A 21,740-nucleotide genomic window follows, 5' to 3' on the forward strand; every position below is an offset into this window, starting at 1 on the left:
GATAAAAAAACAAAGAGAGGTTCTGAAGGTAGCTGCAGGATGNAGGACTTAGTTTTGAAAAGAAAAATTCAATAGCACTGGAATATATCTTTTAGGCACAGGAAGGAGTTTTGATAACTGAATTCATAACTGTGAATGGTGTGGGAGAAGCGTAAGATACAAAGAACATACATGTTTCTTGTCAGAGTTGCAGAAATTATATGTTGAATATTTGATATTGTAAGTGCAGGTGACGGACTTCAATGAAAAGGCCTTTCAGGTGACCGGGTACTTTTGAAAGCAGACAACAAAACAACGCTGCGTATAACGACATCAAGTGATGCTCAGCATTTGATGAAGTAAAATGTAGTAACACGGTAAGGAAAGAGCTAAAAACTCTACATTGGTAATATCTGAATACGTAATAGCAAAAATCAACGAGACATCAGGAAACCTAAATGAAAATGAAATAATTTGTCATGAATGTGATAAGTACAAAAATAGAAGAGATATTATGAAGAAGAACTTGCCTGTGTTGCTGTTGCAGTAGAGATCGATCTCAAATGGACACACAGTGTCCTCTTTCTCGTCACCAGATTTTGCTTCTGGGCGACTGAGGTTTAGTTTTGACATGAGCGCTTGAATGCCTCCAGATATTCTAGCGCCTTTGCTAGGACTTGTAGCAGCTATTTTGCCAGGACTTTCATCGATAGATTTATGAGAGGTGTTGTTGTCTCCCTCACTCTGAGACGTGGCACAACCGTCACTTGCTTCCCGTTGTTGTGAACCATTACTGGAAGAGGAAGGTCCTGCAGCTTCCTCCGCCAGACGGGTTCTTGTCTCTTGCTCCTGCAGGAGGCGTTCCTGCTCCAGCTCCTCTCGTGTCTGAAGGAACATTAAAATTTAGAATAAAAACTTGTATAACATTTCTTTTAATAAGCTTTTGCCTATGATCATACAACTCAAAGCCGACACAATAATTTCATGATACTATTTGAAAATTACTAAAAAATTGTATAAAAAATAGGGCAAGGAAAAAGCAAAGTAAAATTTCATTTATGCCGGATATACCAACGCTAAATAAGTGCAGGTTACTGATGAAACAGACCTTAATTTTGACAGCAGGCACTCTAAGTTTGAGCATCAAGTCAACCATCTTGTGGTTGGCGCAGTAGCTGGCCAGGTAGAGGGCGCTTTGCCCCGTCACGTCGCGCAGGTTGCAGTCGAACCCGAACTGGTATTGCCATCTGCCTGTCTTGTCTCTGAAATACCGGCAATATGAGGCTAACATCTAATGCTTATTAACTAAAAATTTAAAAGCAAAGAATGGAGTCCAGCTCCAGCTGGAGCTGAACTCCAAAACGTTTTCTATAAAGATATGAATTTTTGTGGACTATTCTTTGCTTTTAAATTTTCAGTTAACTTGCGATTTAAGCAAATAAGTGACATCAATTCTCTATTGCTTATTATTATGATTCCTTATTAATGCATGGTTACGAGTTTTGATAGTGATGACCTCAGAATTCATTGTTCAATTTAATTGACTACCTTTAACCGTACGGTTACAAATAATATCAGTACAATTACTGACAGTGCGAAGAAGAATTATAATGTTGTTAGAGGATAGTGACTTTGTTCTGCACCTGAAGGTGGTGAGACAGTGAGGAGGGTAGGGGTAGGAGAGCAGCAGGGTGAGTATGTTCATGTGGCCGTTGATGATGCAGGCGTGCAGAGGAAGCCATTTCTCCACAGTGTAGACGCTCGCCAGGCCTGGGAACCTCTGCCAACAACATTTAAATTAACATGAATACAAAAATTCAAAAGATAAATAGATAGGAGCCTGTATCAAAAATTATAAGAAGGATCAGAGGAAGAAGGTAAATTCATGCAAGAACATAAAGTAAAAAAATAAACAGTTCAGCAAAGACCCGGCATAACCGATTAGCCATACTATGAATTAAACTTTGATGTAAACATTTTTCAATTATCTGCGCTGGCACTGAATAATATGACATTTTTTTTACTTGCAATCATTTTCGAACTTTCAGCTTCGAAACTTCAAAAAATTCTATAATGATTTAAAATCTTGCAATTTCTCTTATAAACGTTCTTAATTATAGAATAATTTTTATATCTTGCAATCGCACTTAAATTTGTCTGATAAATTAAAATAACTTTATAATTGTAACAAAACGGTTGAGGAGCATATAAAAAAATATAACTCAGTACTCACTGCAGTGAATGACAGAGAGCGCATTTTCTCGTCGACGAAAACGTGAAGTCACGGACAGACAGACGGACATGACGAGGACAATAGGGCATTTTTTCCATAAATAAGAAAATGCGCTAAAAAGATATATTCGCTAAGGATAAAATAGATAAATTTAATGTCACGTCAAACTCTATCACCTTGAGAAGCATCTCGGCAATATCCTTCCTGCCGCAGTTTGCTGCGATGTACAGCGGACTGTACTTGGTGACGGGATGTATCCTGTCGTCCGCTCCACACTCCAGCAGCAGCTTCACCAGCTCCTTGTGGCCCTCCTCGCAAGCTCTGCACGTCGCACATGGATTAGGTATCAAGGTAAGTGATATATTCCCTGCAACTATAAACTAATGAGATATTCTCGCCATATTGCCGGCATTAGCGCTATATAACCTTGGAAATCCAAGCCCGGCTGGGAGCAAAAATGTTCTTGAAAAAGGATAAGGATTCCAAAATTTTCAGTCTTTTAATTCTCATAGAAATACGATATAGATAAATAATAGCCGTATTTTATATATAATTCCATGTAAATCTCTATATAATATACAAGAGCCACAACAGTTCTCACTTGTACAGGAGCGTGTTAGCTCCATTGGGCGCTGCGTTCACGATGACAGGAGCTTCATCACCCACATCTCTGAGTAACGCCCGCGCCTGTGCGACGTCACCCTTGGAGCACGCTTCTAGTAAGGCGCCATACAGCTCTTGTCGTGCCTGCTCCCGGGCATCTGCAGGTAAAATCAGGAGTATTGTATTTCATAATAATTTTTGCTTAATGGCACAAGTAAAACGTCTTTTATGTATATTAATTGTTCAAGAACGCTAGTGTAAATGGATATGCACGAGTAAACAGGCATATGACGAGTATTGTCGTAAACAAAATAAAGAAGGATCGTTCACTGCAAGACGTCCCGTAACGAAAAATTTGCACTGACCATGTGCAAATTTGGCACTCTGATCAACGTGGCAACGCGTTTCATCTTTTAGAATAATTGAGATAATTTAGAGAAACCGCAATTCTTCAGTGTTTAGCCCGGCAAGTTGAGTACGAAAACATGGTCACGCTGCCGACCGAGCAAAACAAACGCGGATCATTCTGCCTGGCTGCTAGTTCCGCACGCTAGCTTCAAACGTTCACATCGCCGCGCAACAGTGGCTAAAGTATCGTGCTGGAGATTTGCAGAAAAACATTTCTTTTACAAAAGCCATCGTCAATTATTTGTTATACTATAACAAACCATTTTTATTGTAAGTGACTAGGTATATCTACCGTATTCTATCTCTTTATTTTACGGTCCTGAGGCTGATAATCCTCGATCATTTCTAATGCAACCTACTCATCCTAAATTAACAATTGTATCAGATAACTGGAAAACGAGGCAGAAGAAATATAATAATGGAGTAAATTTCGACAGTACTAACACTCTAATAGACACTCCGGTCTCCAGTACTAAAACTTAGCACTTGAGCTAATTTGTCCATTAAAATAAAAAATAATTAGATAACTTAGGTAATAGCTACATTTTTTTCATTCTATGATTAATGATTCTATTTCCAGTGTATGCCAGTATGCACTGCTAAGTGCTAGGTATTCATTTTGTTGATAAAATAGTGGAAAGAGAAAGAATACTCAAGTTGAAAAGAAAGTAGAATTATATGGTATAAAAATGAAGAGTATTGAAGCAAAGAATGGAAAGAAAGAACAGCATGAAGAAAATAAAAATGATGAAAAAGTATGAATGAATATAACATTATATGCTAGCAATTGGCAGGCTTGGAAAAGTTGGAATATAGGTATCTACTTGGCATAGTGGCAAAGCAGAGAGTTTTTTAGACTCTCCCTCAAGTTCATTTTTGAGTCCTATAAGTAGACCAGTAAAGTATCCTGGATACCAGCATTATAATACTTAAGAAATTTGTTTAAATCTTGGGTAAATGAGTAAATTAAAAATGAACTGATTCTAAAAAAGCTCTGGTTTGCCACTATGCTACTTGGTAAGGCTCGACTGGATTTTTCAAGCCATGGTTTTGTGGATTCATGTGCCGCTGTGCCCAGGGCTGGAAAAGTCCTATTTTTGTCTGAAATATCGCAGCTCTAGACTAATATCATATACCTAATTTCAGTAGGTATGAAATCTCGCGGCTTGAATGTCATAAATTTTTGTTCAACTGAAAAATCGCGGTTTGCTCTTCGCAAACATGTCATTTCATAACATTTCCAACTTGCGCAATCCGCATTGATTACCGTTCCCACCAAAATATCTTGCAGAAAAAACAAACATCGTAATGTAAACAAATCAACTAAATGTTTTGTTGAAAAGAGCGCATAGCTGCGGTCATGTCAAAGTGGTCAGACTGCATTAACACGTGCTCATCTTACAGTAAAGACAAATTTTATTGTTGCAGTTTGCCTGTTTTGGGGTAAAATTAGAGATTTGGGGTAACACGTGCATGGACTTAGTAAATAAATTCGCGCCTCATAAATGACTTTTCATGGCTGAGATATGGAATTCACGGCTTGGTGAAATGGAATCACAGCTCGAAGAAATGGAATCACGGCTGGCAAATCCACAAAACCACGGCTCAAAACATTCAGTCACGGCTTGCCAAATAGATATATTTCATGCCAGGCCGTGCCCATGATCCATCATCCCACGACCCACGTTACCCCAAATCTCTAATTTTACCCTTAAACAGTCAAACAGCAACAAAAACCATTTGTCTTTTATCTTCGCTTGAGTGGCAACAAGCATCTACCTTTAGTTTAGGGCTGGGGCCGCAACTAAAGCTTTCGGCCATTTCCAGAACCTTGAGATTTATGCCAGATGAATTACCTTGTATATAATTGTTAATAAAAATTCAAGATCAGGCTGCTAGATTACAAATGTATTAAAAAAATTGTCGTGATCAGCTGCAACTCTGCAAGATTTCAGAAATGACAATGATTAGGAAAATTCCAATCCTGAATTATGGCAACTGATCACATAATAATGCAGTCTGACTGCTCTGACATGAGCGCAACTATGCAATCTTCAACAAAATGTTTGGGTTGACTCATTATCATTATTCATTATGTTCTGCAATCTGCAGGATATTTTGGCTGGAGCTGAAGTACTGCAAATTGCAGAAATTAAAAATAATTTTATGAAATGACATGTTTGCAAAGTGCAAACTGCAATTTTTTCAATCTAACAAAAATACATGAGATTAGAGCCACAAGATTTCATACCATCTGAAATTATACAATATTAGTGCCACAATATTTCAGAAAAAAGTATGACTTTTCTTGACTTGTATGATGGTAGTACGTAGTAGAGGCTAGTTAATAGTGAGTACTGAGGAAAATATCTACTCTTGGAACTGCAACTGTTTTTTTTTTTTCAAGCCGTGGTTTTGTGGATTTGCAAGCTGCAATTCCATTTATTTGAGCTGTTAATTTAATATTTTTACCATGAAAAGCCATTTACAAGCTGCAAGCTTGTTTGCAAAGTCCTGTGCATTTGTTATCCCAAATCTCTAATTTACCCTAGAAAGAGCAAGAATAACATTTGTCTTCAATTTAGAGGCAACTGATCATGTGATATTGTGATAATGCAGTCGTGACTTGACAGCAACTGTACAATCTCTAACAAAACATTTTGGGTTGACTTGTTATGCTGGATAATTATTTTAGGAGCATGGTACTAAGTACGGCAGAAGTTGAAAATTTTATGAAATGACATGTTTGTGTAGTACCGGTACCACAATTTCTTCAATCAAACAAAAATACATGAAATTAGAGCCGCAATATTTCAGAAAACAGCAGGACTTTCCCCAACTAGAGTGTAGTTGGGGATTCTGTTCCCACCTCTACTGCATGTTGTTCGGCGTGAATGTGAATGCTTTTAGTGTGATTGCCTGGATTTACAGGTGAAATTAAAGAACAGTTATGAAAGGATATTTGTTATATGTGTGACATAGGTGAGAGAGAACCTGGGGAACACCTGATTTTGGAGTGTGATGCATATGAGAAGAGACTGGAAATGGTGAGAGTGATGCTGGATGAGAAGGATGATGGTGTGATGTATGAGAAAAAGGGAAACAAATGGATTGCGATGATAGTGGGCAACTGTGGGTCTGTCAACAGAGGTGACTGCTGCCATGACCGAGAGTGCAAAGGTATATTTGGAGAGTGCTTGGAGAATGAGGGCGAGGAAGAAGTTGGTGAGAATGGAGGCCAGAGAGGCAGAAAGAATCAAGCAATAACAAATATTGACAGTAACAATAATAATTTGATGGACACTAATAATTATTTGGGGCCTGAGAGATACCAATATTTAATATGAACCTTGAAACTACAGTACAATAAGTAGGGTAGCAATATGTTATAGACCAAATAACTTTTTGCTTGAAGTTCTTTTCCTTGTTACATCTTACTCTTAACACAAACTTTCCCACCCTTTGGCCTCAAGCCTTTGCTATAATATCCTCTCTACCTGTCCTCATTTGCCTTTTCTGCTACTGAAAAATACTAATATGTGATGCAGGGCAGTTAGCTGATTTAAGGCCAGACCAAACTCACAGAAGTCCTATTCAGGGCTTCACACCCCAAATCCATCCACTCGACTATCAACACATGAGTAACAAGTTGTCACAAAAGCAATCTGGAATATTAGGCCAAAGTTTTGATGTACTAAAAGCTCCAAGTTGAAGCAGTATTATATCTTCAAAGAAGTAGTTTTCCAGTATTGTTAGAAGCTTGATTTCCTATAATTTGAAGAAGATATTCCTTTTCCTGTAGTAAGGGTAAAATTAATTTTTTGAGGCAAGATGCACTGCTAGGTTTATGTTTTGGAAGCCTGTTTTGACCATTGGAAAATAAATTGATGACTTAAAATGGTATCATGGCAGGATAAATGTAATTGGCACTGCCAAAGGTGCCAATTCGGCAGGATACAAGTTGGCAAAAATCCTGTTATGACCTCAAAAGTAGATTTATATCGCATTTGATTCAAGTTAGACTGTGAGACAACTTGTATAATGGAGTACCAAACCTATACCTCTGTGTATGCAGATAGTAATACATCATATTTTGCCCCATTTTAATTGCCAAAAAACCCAGACATTGATTGCACTTTTCCAGATTGGCACTTGGTGATGCCAGTTAAACATGGCCAAACATCATCCGGATTTGATTTTTTGCCGCAAGCAGCCGGGCGTAGCGATAGGACGGCTCTGCGAAAAGTGTGACGGCAAATGCGTGATTTGCGACTCCTACGTACGACCATGCACGCTCGTCAGGATATGTGATGAGTGTAACTATGGCTCGTATCAGGGACGCTGCGTCATCTGTGGTGGACCTGGTCAGTGAGATGTTGCAGCATAGGTAATTAATGCTGCAATAATGGGGGAATTAATGCTAATAGTATGGGTATTAATGATAATAGTATGGGGAGTTAATGCTAATAATATAGGGTATTAATGCTGCTAGTATCTATTACGTTGCAGTAGTAATTTAATATCATGATTTTTGACGCAGTAATGTAGTTAGAACTCATGACGTATTAAAGCGTCGTGGGGCGCTCAACAGCGAGAAAGCTTAAACTTGTGCTAGTTACGAGTTTAATCGTGAAAACTTGTTATTATACGTTAAATTTGTAACAGAGTATTATTATTATGGATTATCTACATAAGGTATTATATTATTTTTCCACCTCATAGGTGTTGCTTCGTGTATTTTGCAGTATATGTGCAAATAATGCTTTGTTTTGCAGGGGTTTCGGACGCGTACTATTGCAAAGAATGCACGGTGCTGGAGAAGGACCGAGATGGCTGCCCCAAGATCGTTAACTTGGGGTCATCCAAGACCGATCTCTTCTACGAACGCAAGAAGTATGGCTTCAAGAAGAGATGATTGCTGTTGCAACTAAACAATTACAATATTTTGGTCAGCATCTGTTTTATATTCCATTATTTTCTAAGCTTAACTGCCGTCATTAGTCACTTCGTTTAGAGAATTAATAATTTTATTCATTTTCAGCTGTCAAGAGTCCCGTTAAGTATTCGATTAATTATGTGCATTAATTTACCTAACGTGCATCGTCTTTTTCAATAAAATTTTTGGTCAGTCGCGCTTTTCGTTATCCACAATTATTTCAACGATAGAGTTTTTACATTCACGAATTGATGATTCGAGGGAATTTTAAACTTGTGAAAATTTCGCAGACGTCATTCAAATGTTACTGAATAGATTAGGCGAGAAAAATTGGGAAAAACTAATGTCACACCAGATGTCACAATAGTGTCTAAAATTTAATTTTACGGCTCAATTATGATTTATTGTCATGTGATGGTCATATTCAAAAGCTAATGTGGAGTTAGGCGTTAAAATCTTATATTAATTTTACAATGAGAGTCTTACCCTAGCGACAGCATCTACACCATTCTAGCACGGAGCCCTATTTTAGGCGAGATAACCGACCTCTCGTGGCGCGTAAACGCCGGGGCTTGAAATAAACGTAGGCTTCAGCTGCCGTCTCTGCAATACGGCCTCGGTGGCGCATCACAATACGCCGCATCGCATACGTCGGCAGCTACGACTTGAAAATTCGCATTTGTGTACAGCTTCCAGATAGATTTTGTGGAAGGAAACTCTCTTTTTTTGCAGTCAAATTCGAGTATCACTAAAAAGCCAATGCTGACTGCACTCGCTGTGGTATAGTATTCCTTTCAGCATGATGTTACAGTTCGTTTATCGATTTTTTTTATCATCGGTAGAACATTTATTTGAATAGTCAATTGCGCTAAGCATCAAAAATTACGGACGTCGCTCATGCAGAACCTCCCTAATTGCATTGGAATAAATAAACTAAGACACCTAATGATATATGAGATCACCATCACAGACACTTTATATCACGGATCTGGATGGTCGGATTCGTTCAAACGATAATCACACTCAACCGGCCCCAGCCTAGCCCAGCCCGCGACGAATGCACCAAAGGTGAGACGACGTCGTACAGCACGGAGTTCGAGATCACGTCTCTTGCCTCTTGACTACTGCCCGTCTGGCAGCGGCCGACAATCGATAACCGCACCGCAACCTTCCAAGTGCATCGCAACACCTCTGGCCCTATACAACGTCAGCGTGAATGAAATACGGTGCACCGCAGTACCGAGCCAACATTTTCTAGTAAACTCTATATAGCCTTATTCGTTAACTAGCGCCGTGAGCAAGCTACCAGTTCTTATTTGAATTATCAGAATGATCAATATTCTCGTTTGTTTTACTGGTATTCTTGGTCCAGCCAATAAATTTAGGTCCATTCGAGTAGTTGGTCAGGGAAAGGAGCGTTAATGGGCGCCGCGGCAGCAGGCAACCTCCAACTGGTGGACGAGGGAAAGCGGAATGCGGTTCTCGGCGCTGCGACAGGTGCAGGGTCAGTGGTGCACGCGTGCACCACCACGAGACAATTTAAACTCGATTACAAATGGACTAAAATCTCGTAACAAAAATAATCTTCTACAGTTCCATAGTATTACCATTTGTAAATGATCTAATTTGAGTGATGGTGAGCGGATAAATATGTGTTCATGGAGAGCTCGCACTATCGTCCAGTTACTGGCGTGCTCACAGAGCGCTCACACCAGCGTCCAGTTACTGGCGTGCTCACAGAGCGCTCACACCAGCGTCCAGTTACTAGCGTGCTCACAGAGCGCTCGCACCAGCGTTCAGTTACTGGCGTGCTCACAAGGCGCTCGTACCAGCGTCCGGTTACTGGCTCGCATCGTTATCGCGAACTATAAAACTAAGCTAAGTCGAAAGTTTTCGTTACTTTGGGCAAATATATTTTGAATGATGAAACGCTCAACCAGTTTTTTGTACCTTGATCCTAGAAAAATAAACTTCGAGCCAGATGCTACTTTTATTGATTATTTTGAACTGTAACTTTTAAATAGCTTTTCGATTAGCGCGCTCACCAAGTATGAAACGACACAAGAATTAATCGTTACTGTTCACACGATCATGACAATTTATTGCGGTTGCAATTAGAACTAATGATCGCTAAATCAATGCTAATGCAGGTGCATATTGAAGAAACAAAGGGCATATATTACGATGCACATGGTGAAGGCAGGGCACGCAAACATTTGGAATAGTAAACGATGTTTTTTATGTAAATAATTGATGTCGCTATCAACCAGGTAAAGAAACAATGGACGATACAGCACAGTCATGTTCTTCGATGCATAGATAAATATTGCTTCACGAGAAATAAACAATTTGTTTACAGGCAAAATAGCGTAGGGTGAGATGCGTGTCAGTTACCAAAACTGTGTTACGCAAGAGCCGGAGCGACATTCCTGGTCCGTAATAGAGGCTCCTTTATTGCTGGATAGAGAGCCGCATGAAACCTGGCCGCATCCGCTAGGACCTATACTCTCATATGCAGTTCTTTCTCTTGTGCCTTGTCATGTGATGTATAGGGCGCTATGTTATGTATAAGGTGCTATATGTGATGTGTAGAGCGTCATGTGATGTACAGAGTGTTGTGTGATGTACAGCGTGACATGATATGTACACAGTGTCATGTGATGTAAGAGTGTCATGTGATGTGTAGAGTGCTATGTGATGTGTAGAGTGCTATATGATGTGTGCGAGTTCTTTGCGATGTATGGAGTGTGAAGTGATGAGTTCAACAGGCATGAATGTCTCATGCTTGTGTCTTATCCTCCCTGGGACACTCATCATAAGGACTGTTCCACACCGTTGGTATTCACACATAGCAGTCGTCGGTAACAGACAACCGCTGGAGCGATGGTTCACATAGCGCTGTAATTACAACCGCATCCAGTTCCTCTCCCTTCTTGCTTTCATTGCTAAGCTGTCATGTAAGTTAATAGTTTTCTCAGCTCACGACTACTCCGTATTGCCTTGAATTTGTTATTGCCTTGAATTTGTTATTATTATAGTTATTTGATTTAAGCAGGTTTCATTGAAGACCAGAGAATTCGTTTTATTTACAATTTTCTTATTAGTTTTTTTTTTCAATAGATCGAACAATAATTTTCTTTTGCACTGGTAAATCGAAAATCAGGGTACAGATGGACATTTTTATTTCTTTAACAACGTTTCGAATGTATCAGTCATTCATTATCAAGTTACAAGGCGCATTGAATGATTTGAGTTAATTTGATGCATACATGATATCGGACGCATTTGCTTGTTGTAAGAACGAATGACTTTTCAATAAAAATAACAGCAAGCGCTAGTCGGGATTTGGCCAACACAATTTGTTTGGCCACGAAACTTAAATGTCGTAAAATATTCATTATGAAACCTTCAAACAAAATTGCTCGTCTAAATAACTGCAGGTTTTTCTAGCAGTATCCCTCACACGCAAACCGCAGTTTTGGTAGAGAAAGAAGCCACAACAAAAGTGAATAAATAAAATTAGAAAAAGAAGTTTAGAATTGTGCATTATTATTAAACCCCGTACTTATTATCACTCCATAAATGCACAGACCGTCGCCTTCGCACAAATACGTCGATCGAGAATACTCTAGAGAGGGCTGTGATATTCTCTAGAGTGATCTCTAAAGCTCCATGAGATCTCAGAGTACCTCAGTCTGAAGCACCCCTTGATATCTAGAGCGTTCCTTTATATCTGAAGTGCACTTCCTCTAGCCCGCAGTTTGGTTGTAACGACGCATTGAAAGATTTGAAATAAACGATCATGATGGAAGACAGCAATAAGATAAATGGCCGGGTATGGGAATGGGCTCTAGTTAAACAAAGTAAACGAATACAAGAAAAGGGTTTTGCAGGCATCGGGAAAAGGTCAGATTGACGTAAGGAGGCGGCCAAAGTGTCTTGGGATCAAGAGACGATCTCTGCGCTCTTGTAAACTTCTCTTATATGACTATTTCAGAATTTTTCCGTCTTCATAGCAGAGGTTCTTTGTGATTAAAAGTTTTACCCTCATCATATGAGAGTTTTTATATATTGCTCGAAGAAACGTCGGTGATTATAAGGAACAGAAAATAAGATACACCGAGGAGCAAGCAACAGCATCGTGCATCAGCTGGCCCAAATGAGGGCAGATATGCGCGATCATCAGAGGCGGCGATTCATCGTGGCCTGGGACTGCTACGTCCGAAACAGATACCAAGGATACTAAGACATATCAAGAAGTGGACTGCAGTGTATATACTGCCTAGCAATAACAAAGACGAAATGAAGGCCTGAGGATTAGACCCGTCATTGAAGTGGTACCGCGTTCACAGGAGACAGTGCCAGAGTATTTACAGTTCAGCTGCCGCAGCATATAGCAGTGGGCAGCTCACTAGTCCAACCTAAGTCCAACCTAACCGTAGAAGATCTGTAGCCTTAACACGTTGACTACGTATTGGAACATATGCGTACCACGAAATGTATTTCTCCAGGAGGTAGTGGTACACAATTCAGGTTGCCTAAAATCGGCCAAATCCGAGAACAAAAAAGGCCAAAAAAGGCCAATAACTCAATGTATACTAGTAGTTTATTTGTAGGTTCCGCTATAAAAATTCCATTTATTTTCTTTTTGCAGCATTTAAAATTTAATTAGGAAGATCCCCTATCATAAATTTTAACCGGCCAACGTAATTGAGAAAAACTAAATCACGGAATTTGTCCGGAAAAAATGTCCGTCTGGCAACCCTGCTTAAAAAAAGTACAAAAAATAAAATAATTGTACAAGATGAAGCAATCGGAGTCAACGTGTTATAATGTCTGCGCGACATATTCACCCAACTCCCGAGAAAGAAAAAATCATGACACGCGATAAAAAAAAGCGCACTTTTGATATTTACTTTAGATAATTTGATATTTAAATAGCACACTTTTTATTTAGTTTTGATATTTACAAGGAACAATTGGGTCAGCACCTTCTTCAGCTCCTCGCTACTTGACCACGAACTATTCTACGTTTCTACCCCCCTGCCTACAGTAATCGCCCTATCTCTAGCCCGCAGGTTCGGAGCTTTGCGCACTTGCATCTCTATTAAGCAATAAGCACACTCCTCCGCCTGTTAAGCTCACTCGTCCCCCATTTTTGTCCCACTCAGCGCAACAGTGCCAAAACCCCCCAAAACAGACATTACAAACAACTTCACTCACCACACATCACCCTACACTCACCACACATCACCTACACTCACCACACATCACCCTACACTCACCACACATCACCCTACACTCACCACACATCACCNGGGACGGCAGTACACAGCACAGCGGGACGGCAGTACACAGCACAGCGGGACGGCAGTACACAGCACAGCGGGACGGTGTACCCAGTGACCCGGAGGTCGCGGCTGGCAGGCGCAGGCATCAGCTCTCATAAGCTCGGGCGGCGGCGAGCGCCGTAAGAATAACTCAGGGACTAGAGGGCAACTTCGTCCCTGGTAACATTAGGGTCGATGCGGCCATTCTGGAGTTCAGAGCATCGCTCGTCATTTTTAATAATAACAATAATAATAATAATTGCGGTTTTAGCTTTTAGTAGGCCGTAGCCCTGTCGCAGATTCTCAACATCACAGAAGATTCGCAGCTTGTTGCAGTCTCGAACACACAACTCACTGCTACAATTCTGCTGTGATTAACCGCCCGGGCCTCCTTGCCGATTCTGACCAGAAACTGTCGTAGGTAGCTGGGATCGAACCCGCATCTCTCTGCGCCAATCGTGGTAGTACTCACAGGGGCCATACTTTCAAAACTCGCTAAGTGAACGTAAGTACTTACGCTCGATTTTCTTGTCAATTATTGGGGGATTTCGCTAGAAAGGCCGTCAATGATTGTCTGATGATCTTATGATCTCTTACGTTTTTTTTTGAAAGTATGGGCCCTGAACTGTAACCACTGGGCCAATGATGCGATCGCTAACCGGCCGAGTACATCATGTACGCATGTGCGCCGCGTACACATGCTTCTCGTGTACACGAGTGCGTACACGTACGCGCACGCGTGTATATATACACTCGCATACATGTGCGCCGTGTACACATGCTTGTCGTACACAACAGTGTGTACACGTGCGCACACACGTGTATATACACTCGTATACACCGACGATGGCAGTGAGGGAAGCGACGCCCACGGACACGCCTGTTCGACAACACGCCCAGCGACGCTCAGAACGAGTGCACTGATGCCGGGTGTGTTGTGTGGCACACGAAATGCCGAAGCCCAACACCTCGGCGTGTTGCAAGGTCTACAACACACCCAAAGCACAACACGTCTGCGTGTTGCAGGGTTTACAACACACCCGAGACACAACACCTCGGCGTGTTGCAGGGTCTACAACACCCAAAGCACAACACGTCAGCNGAGCGGTGAGACTGACCGCGTGTAACGGTCGCATTACACCGGCCCCCCGGTCATATAACGCCGGCTGCTCGGCCTCACGCAATCATATCATTCATACGCTCATTTATGTATGCATTCTACACTCTTTCATTTCATACGCTCACTCATTTATGTGTGCATTCTACACTCTTTCATTTCATACGCTCACTCATTTATATGTGCATTCTACACTCTCATTTTTATACGCCCATTGCCATTTTTATTTTTTATTTCATTTTATACTCATTTATATTCCTTCTACATTCTATCATTTTATACCCTTACTCGACTATATATTAATTCTAGACATTTTCATTTCATACGTTCACTCATTTATAAATGCATTCTACACTCTTTCATTTCATACGCTCACTCATTTATATATTCACTCTACACGACACTTCTATTCACTTTTCATTCATTACAAAGCATTTGTATTCAGATTTATATCTGTAGCTGTATTCATTTTGTATTCATAGATTTGTATTGGTAGCTGTATTCATTCATTGCCAGATTAATTTTTTGGATGCATTCGTCGCAGCTGCGGTTTATCTGCACACCTGATTTGCACTACCCTCACCCTAGACACTACCCTCACCCTAGACACTACCCTCACCCTAGACACTACCCTCACCCTAGACACTACCCTCACCCNGCACAACACGTCTGCGTGTTGTAGGGTCAACACGTCGGCGTGTTGCAGGGTCTACAACACACCCGAGACACAACACGTCTGCGTGTTGTAGGGTCAACACGTCGGCGTGTTGCAGGGTCTACAACACACCCGAGGCACAACACGTCTGCGTGTTGTAGGGTCAACACGTCGGCGTGTTGCAGGGTCTACAACACACCCGAGACACAACACGTCTGCGTGTTGTAGGGTCAACACGTCGGCGTGTTGCAGGGTCTACAACACACCCGAGACACAACACGTCTGCGTGTTGCAGGGTCTACAACACCCGAAGCACAACACGTCTGCGTGTAACGTGTTATAACAAACGTGACTTGCAGCGAGCGGTGAGACTGACCGCGTGTAACGGTCGCATTACACCGGCCCCCCGGTCATATAACGCCGGCTGCTCGGCCTCACACAATCATATCAAACATACGCTCACTCGTTTATGTGTGCATTCCATACTCTTTCATTTCATACGCTCACTCCTTTATGTATGCATTGTATACTTTTTCATTTATGCATTTCATTGCATTTAACACTCATTCTACACTCTTTCATTTCATACGCTCACTCATTTATATATTAATTCTAAACATTTTTATTGTATACGCTCACTCATTCATATTCATTCTACACAACACTTCTATTCATTTTTTCATTGATTACAAGCATTTCTCCACACATTCATCGCTAATTCATTCATTTCCAGATGAATTTTTTCATGCTTTCGTCGCCGCTGCAGTTTACCTGCAAACCTGATCTGCACTACCCTCACTCTAGGCACTACCCTCACTCCAGGCACTACCCTCACTCCAGGCACTACCCTCACTCCAGGCACTACCCTCACCCCAGGCACTACCCTCACTTACAAGGATCGTGTATGAGGCGCAGGATGATGTCGTACTTGAGGGGGGCGCTGTGCTTGGCACTCTGGAAGGGCCACATCATTTCTGGAGGACGTGGCCTAACAAAACTTAGAGTCGTCCTAGCTTCTGGTACTCCAACTCAGAAGCTGCCGCGTCTGTAAATTTTCACTGGGGAGGCACTTCCGTCCGCTCTGTTTAGCGGCGGTTGGGCGATGGCCGTTTGGCACTTTTTTATTCAGTTGACATCACGAGATGCGCTAGAGGGCCAATAAAAGAACGGCTACCTGCATCCAAAGACCCGACAACGACCCTAACAAAATTTAGAGTCGCCCTAGCTTCTGGTAGTCCAACTCAGAAGCTGCCGCGTCTGTAAATTTTCACTGGGATGGCACTTCCGTCCGCTCTGTACAGCGGCGGTTGGGCGATGGCCGTTTGGCACTTTTTTAGCACAAACACTGAGCCCTGTGTTACAGGGCTCAACAAACACTGAGCACGAAGTTACACGGCGCAACAAACACTGAGCACGACGTTACACGGCGCAACAAACACTGCATTTTACTCGCAAATCTGAGGCCACAGCCAGACGTGTTTTCAACAGTAACTACCATTAACGTAGGTCGACAAGCAGGCTCGTCTACCATAGAAATACTAAAATGTGGCATCGAATTATGGCAAGAACTCTGCGGAAATGATCGGTTTAGTGACAATATAAAAAGATATTTGTTCATCTTCGCAGAACCAGCACAACAGACAAGACGATGTGGAACAAACACGCAGGCTATCAAGATGTGGTTGACAATTAGAGGAAATATAGAAATATGAATTTCTAATATCATAGAAACATGGTGTAGCGGCGCAGCAATTAACTCGTCTTTTTTCCCACCGATCCGCTGGTGAGGTCGGAACTGTTTATAGGTCATTGATGATCAGTCATCAGGATATGCTATTTAGTATTTCCCGTTATACAGAATTTTTCTTCTACATGATATTTCAACCGCTATATGTTGCAAGACCTCCCACAACAATTGGAGTCAGAAGAATAGAAATGAAGCGATATTCACCAAATCATGCTGAAACTGCATTGATATGTTTCTTTGCGCAAAATGAGAAGCCATTTTGGTTTGACTATTCAACTACCATAGTTCATGAGAGACTGCCACAGTCAAATGTAAAGTGTCATATTCTACACTTGGCAGCCTGAGTCAAATGTGAACTGTCGCAGTCTAAACTTGACTGCCAAAGTCAAGCATATCAACAGACGCAGCAATAAAGATCAGCTCATAGAGACTCAAGATAACAATTACACTGGTAACAAGACCGGCCTTTCGTTAGCACTTCCAAACCGTCTCTGATTAAAAGGTTCCCCTCGAGAGCCACAAAATTGTTCATTTGGAAAATTCCAAGGAAATTCGAATAAATACGTCGTTGAAGGAGAGTTAGCAGACTACTTAAAATGGCAAATTCTGACCAATCGAAACCCGATGAATGATTCGAGCTGAGAAGAGATGGACGGTTCGGAAACGACTTATGTATATTGTGACATTTCTGCTACAAGCTGCTTGCTTGCAAAATTTACTCATAGAATTAAATTATATTGTCCTCAGCATGAGTAGTTCATGAGGGCACACAAAGAGTTGACTCCTGGCGGCTCATCCAAAGCATACACGCGAGGATGTCTGGTCACGCAAGGGGGGTAAAAAGCGTCTGCCATGACATCCTTAACACCCGAAAATTACTATTTTACCTCAAATTATCGACCAGATATCAGTATGACACAGTTTTAACTCTCAAGAAAAAAATTGAGTTACTTTAATGGCAAATTCACCAACACTTTGAAGGGAATTAAAATTAAACGTTTACGAAGCAGCCGGCATATCGCGTGATGCAGAAAGAACCACGGTGCCCAGAAACAAGAAATTCTTCGAATAGAAATAATTAATCTAATGCGGGAGCCCTTTTTGGCCGCACGCTAGAGCTCCACCCTAAGCCGACAGGAACGGTTACATTGCACACAAAACTTGGGCGAATTTAATAAAAGTTTTCCCAGTTTCGTGTTAAATATTTTTCAGGTGATTTTGACTAAGTTCGCAGTGAATATGAGCACGGAGCATGGCGGTTTTTGTTAAAATATCGTAGAATTGATTGCCTTCGAGGATTTGGCAGATTTGAATCGGGCTAATATCAAGTTAATTCAAGTGTAAAATATCTAGATTAAGAACTTTAATATTCTGCAAATAAGCGTTAAGTTAAAAGGCTAATATATGAAGCGAATATCCATATTCACTATTTTAATCGCGATTTTTTTCACATTCCCTGCATTTAACTTAAGCGCCGCTTGCTGCACGCACTTCTCCCACCAACAGTACCTATAAAGTGGCATTTGTTGTTGACAGGCACATAACAACGTAATGTGATATTAATCTTAATTCTTTTTTACATTCAATAGTAAATACTATCTTTTCAGCGCATTTTCTCATTTATGGAAAAAAATGCCCTATTGTGCTCGACATGTCCGTCCGTCCGTCCGTCCGTGACTTCACGTTTTCGTCGACGAGAAAATGCGCTCTCTGTCACTCACTGCAGTGAGTACTGAGTTATATTTTTTAATGGGGCGGGGAGGATGCAAAGTAAATTGGCTACATAATAGAAACCTCATAATAGAAAATACTGCTGCTTTTTCTAACATGGGGCAATTACATCGCGTCGAGTGAAGCACACGACATCAAAATAAAAATAATAGTCTTGGAAAGTTGTTGTCGTCAAAAAATATCGCCAGACGTTGAAGAACAAACGTATTCAAGCAAATCGTGAACTTGATTTTTGTCTTACACACACGGCGTCTGCGCCTGATACATGCTAGCTGTGCCTCGTCTGCGCCTGATACATGCTAGCCATGCCTCGTCTGCGCCTGATACATGCTAGCCATGCCTCCTCTGNCCGTAACTCAAGAGCCAGCGCCTCACTACGGCCGTAACTCAAGAGCCAGCGCCTCACTACGGCCGTAACTCAAGAGCCAGCGCCTCACTACGGCCGTAACTCAAGAGCCAGCGCCTCACTACGGCCGTAACTCAAGAGCCAGCGCCTCACTACGGCCGTAACTCAAGAGCCAGCGCCTCACTACGGCCGTAACTCAAGAGCCAGCGCCTCACTACGGCCGTAACTCAAGAGCCAGCGCCTCACTACGGCCGTAACTCAAGAGCCAGCGCCTCACTACGGCCGTAACTCAAGAGCCAGCGCCTCACTACGGCCGTAACTCAAGAGCCAGCGCCTCACTACGGCCGTAACTCAAGAGCCAGCGCCTCACTACGGCCGTAACTCAAGAGCCAGCGCCTCACTACGGCCGTAACTCAAGAGCCAGCGCCTCACTACGGCCGTAACTCAAGAGCCAGCGCCTCACTACGGCCGTAACTCAAGAGCCAGCGCCTCACTACGGCCGTAACTCAAGAGCCAGCGCCTCACTACGGCCGTAACTCAAGAGCCAGCGCCTCACTACGGCCGTAACTCAAGAGCCAGCGCCTCACTACGGCCGTAACTCAAGAGCCAGCGCCTCACTACGGCCGTAACTCAAGAGCCAGCGCCTCACTACGGCCGTAACTCAAGAGCCAGCGCCTCACTACGGCCGTAACTCAAGAGCCAGCGCCTCACTACGGCCGTAACTCAAGAGCCAGCGCCTCACTACGGCCGTAACTCAAGAGCCAGCGCCTCACTACGGCCGTAACTCAAGAGCCAGCGCCTCACTACGGCCGTAACTCAAGAGCCAGCGCCTCACTACGGCCGTAACTCAAGAGCCAGCGCCTCACTACGGCCGTAACTCAAGAGCCAGCGCCTCACTACGGCCGTAACTCAAGAGCCAGCGCCTCACTACGGCCGTAACTCAAGAGCCAGCGCCTCACTACGGCCGTAACTCAAGAGCCAGCGCCTCACTACGGCCGTAACTCAAGAGCCAGCGCCTCACTACGGCCGTAACTCAAGAGCCAGCGCCTCACTACGGCCGTAACTCAAGAGCCAGCGCCTCACTACGGCCGTAACTCAAGAGCCAGCGCCTCACTACGGCCGTAACTCAAGAGCCAGCGCCTCACTACGGCCGTAACTCAAGAGCCAGCGCCTCACTACGGCCGTAACTCAAGAGCCAGCGCCTCACTACGGCCGTAACTCAAGAGCCAGCGCCTCACTACGGCCGTAACTCAAGAGCCAGCGCCTCACTACGGCCGTAACTCAAGAGCCAGCGCCTCACTACGGCCGTAACTCAAGAGCCAGCGCCTCACTACGGCCGTAACTCAAGAGCCAGCGCCTCACTACGGCCGTAACTCAAGAGCCAGCGCCTCACTACGGCCGTAACTCATGAGCCATGACCTCACTACGGCAGCAGTGGCCGTAGCTTGATAGTAAACATTGGTCATCTCTAGTAAAATTCAGTTGGATTTATCCTACTTAACAAGTAGGAATAAGTAATTAACACTTGAAAAGGGCGCTTGAAAAAAGTAACCGCGGGCGCAAAATGCAAACACTGTCACTTCTCATATAAATGAAAAATCCTTAACATTGATGTACCTATTCATATAAATCGCGCAACACATATTCAATAGAAGCAAATGATTCACTTCAAAAATGCAGAGATTGCCTCATATAAATACACATGGCGCAATAATTAGCATCAAATGTATAGCTGGAGCAGCAGTGCAAAACATCGAGCAACTTCTTTAAGATAAAGTGAAGTGTAAATTGTTACGTAAAAATTTCAATAAACTTTTCACGCTTCAGCAGCACACAGCCTCACCTGCAGCACGCTTCAGCAGCACACAGCCTCACCTGCAGCACGCTTCAGCTGCACACAGCCTCACCTGCAGCATGCTTCAGCAGCACACAGCCTCACCTGCAGCATGCTTCAGCAGCACACAGCCTCACCTGCAGCACGTTTCAGCAGCACACAGCACTGCTCATGCTCCATCTTCTCTGCCAGGTCCAAGGCAGTGCAGCCGTTGATGTCTCGGCAGAGCAAGTTAGCGCCATACTGAAGCAGCACTGCAACGTTCTGCAGGTAACCTGTCTCTGCAGCAACGTGTAACACTGTCTGCACACAAAACATCATAAAAACAATAATTTAATAGGCAAAAAAGAACCTTACATTTTCTTATGAATATTTTAGGAAGATAAATCTTATGTGGACAAAATATTTAGGTGCAATCCTCCCATTTATCATGTGCACCTGCCTTGGTTGGTACAACAACAAGCCTTTATTACATGCAATTAAAATTTATCATTGGTGGTATAGTACAGATATTCATTTATTATCCAGTCACTATAGAGTACAATGAGGTACACATAGAAATAATGAGGCTACATAGAGGTATAACAAACAAAAATATACATTTATATAGGTACATTACTTTCAAAAGCAGTTATAGGAGTATTAGAGATAAATAGCTTTTTGGCTATAAGTGAGGATTTGTACTACCACTTAAAAAAATATTCTTTCTAAAAAAATTCATAATAAATAATTCAATTCAATATTTAAGTGAAAAGAATCATGAACATTATTAGGTAAACACACAAGTTCATGATAAAATCCCAACTGAAAAGAATACAGAT

At 42.2% G+C, this 21,740-nt stretch overlaps 2 protein-coding genes across 2 annotated transcripts in view; one reads left to right on the top strand and one right to left on the bottom strand.

Moving 5' to 3' along the window:
• LOC108672099 (leucine-rich repeat serine/threonine-protein kinase 1) overlaps positions 1-21,740 on the bottom strand; it is a 58,220-nt gene that overhangs the window by 35,228 nt on the left and 1,252 nt on the right. Inside the window, exons 3-8 of the mRNA XM_047885332.1 lie at positions 21,057-21,222; positions 2,814-2,973; positions 2,389-2,533; positions 1,623-1,759; positions 1,088-1,241; positions 510-864 (exon numbers count right to left, since the gene is read on the bottom strand). Coding sequence (XP_047741288.1) covers positions 510-864; positions 1,088-1,241; positions 1,623-1,759; positions 2,389-2,533; positions 2,814-2,973; positions 21,057-21,222 — 1,117 coding nt within the window. The remainder of the gene's footprint in view (positions 1-509; positions 865-1,087; positions 1,242-1,622; positions 1,760-2,388; positions 2,534-2,813; positions 2,974-21,056; positions 21,223-21,740) is intronic.
• On the top strand, positions 3,356-8,351 carry LOC108672103 (PHD finger-like domain-containing protein 5A). The gene is made up of 3 exons (XM_018159726.2): positions 3,356-3,493; positions 7,368-7,587; positions 7,999-8,351. Exons 2-3 carry the CDS (start codon positions 7,395-7,397, stop codon positions 8,136-8,138), a joined length of 333 nt encoding a protein of 110 aa, XP_018015215.1. The 5' UTR covers positions 3,356-3,493; positions 7,368-7,394; the 3' UTR covers positions 8,139-8,351.

This window comes from Hyalella azteca, unplaced genomic scaffold (assembly GCF_000764305.2).
Source record: "Hyalella azteca isolate HAZT.00-mixed unplaced genomic scaffold, Hazt_2.0.2 contig17652, whole genome shotgun sequence".
NCBI classification, from domain to species: Eukaryota; Metazoa; Arthropoda; class Malacostraca; order Amphipoda; family Hyalellidae; genus Hyalella; species Hyalella azteca.